The following is a 3,614-nucleotide window of genomic DNA, read 5'->3' as shown; positions in this document are numbered from 1 at the left end:
CTTCCCGTTATGCATGCATACCATTCTTAACCCAACCTTAATTATCTTTGAATTAGTATAAGAGACTTGAGAGTTTATTCTCCCTAACACTTGTTCTCGCTATACATGCCATTAAGATTTTACAGGTTCTTGTAAAATTATGATACCATATTGTAGGAGTTTGCTGTTTCTGTTGAAAATTTCTTCAGAGTTTTAACGTAAACTCAATTGGGAATTTTTTAAAATATGCCTCGTTACATTGGAAATCCTAGGGAGACAAAATCCTTATGAGGACTCAATTGAGATTTGAATTACACTTTGGGGGTCAATTTTAAATTTTCCCTTGTATTCTATCTTGGTCCGTGGTCTGGTGCATGGTGTTTATAGAGTTCACTAGTTTACTTGGCCGCGCATAATTGCCGCTTGAATTAAAAAAAAACAAATTGAATCTAAGATATGTTCAGAGGTTTTAACTTTGAAAAATTAAAATTTATGCCCTTGTAATCTATCTTGGTCAGTGGTCTGGTGCTTAGTGTTCATAGAGTTCACTAGTTTACATGGCCGCGCATAATTGCCGCTTGAATTAGAAAACCAAATTGAATCTAAGATATGTTTAGGTTTTAACTTTGAAAAATTAAAATTTATGAGGATTGTTTTGACATGATTTATTTAACTTTATGAGTCTAAATAAAATCGGATAACTTTTTAAAAAAATCAAAATAAATATTTTGATGCACTGAAAAAGACAATTTTATGACAATTATTAAATACATTGAAAGACAAAATAGTTAATAAACTGATTGAATTCACAATGTTTCTCCTCAAGCGTTACATGGAAAAAGCTCAACCCTTTTAGTTTTTTTTTTTTTTTGTGATGGACTTCCTCTGCTCTCTGTGATTGAAGTTATTTCTGATCGTCAGATGTTTGCAATTATTGGAGTTCCTGACTTGCTTGGTACTGCTGTTGATAATGTTCTCTGCTACAATGACCTGCTACTTCTCAAATTGTGACCTGCATGATGTAGTAGTGATGCTGGGATTTTTGTCATTTAGGTGCTCACAAAAGTCAGAAGGTTATTTTCTAACAGATTTATGTTTTTCATATAATTATATTAGATGAAGATCTAGAGTTATTGATGGGCAGTATTTTTCTTTCTTAATTCCTAAGGTACTGATTGCAAGAGAAAATCCAAGGATAAGATGAATGTTTGGCCTGTAATTTGCCTGAAAGATACATTGTCAATGAAAATTGATAGAGCTTTTTGACAGTGAAAAATAAAAAAGTCTATGTGTACAATTCATCACAGAAACACAAGAATTTCTTAGAGATTTCACTCTGTTTTCAGCTACAAATAAGCAAGGAATATCCGATTCCATGTATCAGGAACTCCCGGTAAACACCAGTGTATGCAATCTGCATGATGTAGCGGGTCTGCCCTTTGTTCTTCTGTCAGCAATTTGCCTCCAGTCTCAGTGTAGACCGATGCGTGAGCATCGATTCGGTACTCTGATAGCTGTGTTATGTTGATGAAAGTAACAGGAACTTTCATTTTCTTTCCTATGCTGGCCACCACACTCATCATTCGTTTGTCAGAACCAGTTCCCCAATATTTCTTCTTCAATACCGGTTTCGTTTCATTGAAGCACTTAAGCCCCTCTGGGTTGTTCCAGTCTTCACTTCTGTTGAAAAAAGAAAACAATATGATTTTCAAGCGGTTACAGGTAGCATCAACTGTGGTCAAGGGGGAATATCTAGTGCACAATGTGCAGTTTAAAAAATGAATGAAGACCAAGAAAAGGTACAAAAATGGATTGAATTTAAGAAAATCCTGTTAGAGAGACCTCGTGTGTGTAGGGGACATGGTAGTAAAGAAGACGCGAGTCTTGTTGGGGTTAATATTTGAGTCGATCCAGTTAGCCCATGTCTTCAAACCTATCTTGTAAGCAATTGGTGTGTCCAGCTCTACATACCCGTCTTCCCCATTTGCAAATGAACCCCATCTGCAATATTCATTTAACCATTGCTACTTCAACATTGGCAATGCTTACTTGTCAAAACATTATTCTGGAACTTGCATAATATTTTGATAGAAATTTATTGAAGGAGCTTACAATGTTTTGAGCCTCTGACCACTCATCCACCAAACATAGGTGTTGAACACAAGAAAGTCCACACCTCCCCAGTGTTTGGCGTGCTTGTCAATGGAATCCACTTTCAGTAACCTCTTCTTTGGATCTGCTATGATATGGTGATCGGTGTTGGATTCAATAAGAAATGGAGCCCAATAGAATTCAATGGTGGCATCATATTCCTGAAGCATTGATTAGAATCATTAGCTGAATTTGTAGAACTAACATGGTGCCTGAACACATTGAATTCATAGCCTAGGATCATATTAGATAGACCTTGTTGTTCTTGGAAAGAAATCTAAAATGTCCTGCTAATTTTTAGTACCTTGGCTCTGAAGACTGAATGAGAGCCGACCTCTTTCATGGATTTCTTGTCTTCAGGTATAATCCATTCCACCAGACAAACAAATGATTGCCACTGACCCCTTTGAAGCGAATCACCTACGAACAGCAACCTCTTCCCCCTAAGTTTCTTAAGAGCAAGCTCTGGATTAAATCTGCAAATGCAATCATCACATATAACATGTTAGATAACTAAACTGTATATCATCCTTCAATATGTTTACAGCATCAGGAATTCTTGCAAAATAGATAACTTGTTTACCTTGGCAAGGTACAGTCATCCGGCTGCCATTCCCACCGACGGTAATCAGAATCCCTTCGTCCATTTTTGACACAAGAAACCTGTCTATCTAGATATGGGCAGCTCCTGTCCGTGTACAAAGGCTTGAAACTCTTGTTAAACATCCACTTTCCTGTGTTGACAGTGCACTCTTCCGGATCGAACTCGAATCTATCATCCATTTGGAAGTTTTTAAGGTTATCCTCTGCAGTTCTGTCTTCTGTTGGAAATGACATTTACAAGGTAAGATCATAACGGTGTTTCTTATAAAATCTAAGGAGGACATGTTCATGAGTAAGACAAACCATCTCATACTTACTAGATTTCTTAACTGGATTTCTCCTAGGACAGGATTTGAGCTTGAAAAGAGACCTGGAAGTGTCCGTATACAAGAGAGCAATGAATGCAAAGCTGCAAATTATAATAGTGACAACGGAAATGGGCAGTTTCCCTTTCGAAGGTTTCATTGCAGCGGACTGAGAGGGCGCTAAGCTCATTGTTGGAGGCAGAGAACAGAAGCTTAACTGAAGCAACTGAATGATGAGGACACTTTTAGAGGCCTTGTTTTGGATTTTTTATGGCTGTTTGAGTAGGAGTAAAGCTAAAGCCATGTATAGTTAGGTTTTCACATTTTTCTACATTTATCTTTTTAGAGTATGAACGCAGGTTAGGGTGGCATAAGTTGGAGGGCTAACATCTTGGGCTCCCATTATTGTCTTCTCTATTTGTTAGAAGCTATATCATTTCTGAGCCATTGTGCTATTGCTATCATGCTATACTATTCATATCGTTCATTAGGTGCAAAAGGTTCCTTGTAGAGCAAGTGTAAAGCAAATAGGCAACCTCTCGCTTTCTTTACCCCCCTGCCTTTGGACTTCAGTTC

General features: G+C 37.3%; 1 protein-coding gene across 1 annotated transcript; it reads right to left on the bottom strand.

The window, feature by feature from the left end:
- Nucleotides 1-1,154: 1,154 nt before the first annotated feature.
- TBL3 (trichome birefringence-like protein (DUF828)) lies at nucleotides 1,155-3,363 on the bottom strand. The gene is made up of 6 exons (XM_011006443.1): nucleotides 3,051-3,363; nucleotides 2,714-2,951; nucleotides 2,435-2,606; nucleotides 2,092-2,291; nucleotides 1,822-1,980; nucleotides 1,155-1,659 (listed from the first exon to the last, which is right to left on the bottom strand). Exons 1-6 carry the CDS (start codon nucleotides 3,226-3,228, stop codon nucleotides 1,326-1,328), a joined length of 1,281 nt encoding a protein of 426 aa, XP_011004745.1. The 5' UTR covers nucleotides 3,229-3,363; the 3' UTR covers nucleotides 1,155-1,325.
- Between the last annotated feature and the right edge of the window lie 251 nt (nucleotides 3,364-3,614).

This window comes from Populus euphratica, unplaced genomic scaffold (assembly GCF_000495115.2).
Source record: "Populus euphratica unplaced genomic scaffold, PopEup_1.0 scaffold281.1, whole genome shotgun sequence".
In the NCBI taxonomy this organism is placed as follows: Eukaryota; Viridiplantae; Streptophyta; class Magnoliopsida; order Malpighiales; family Salicaceae; genus Populus; species Populus euphratica.
The sequence above is the reverse complement of the archived record's forward strand: the minus strand, read 5'-3'. Positions and strand labels throughout refer to the sequence as shown.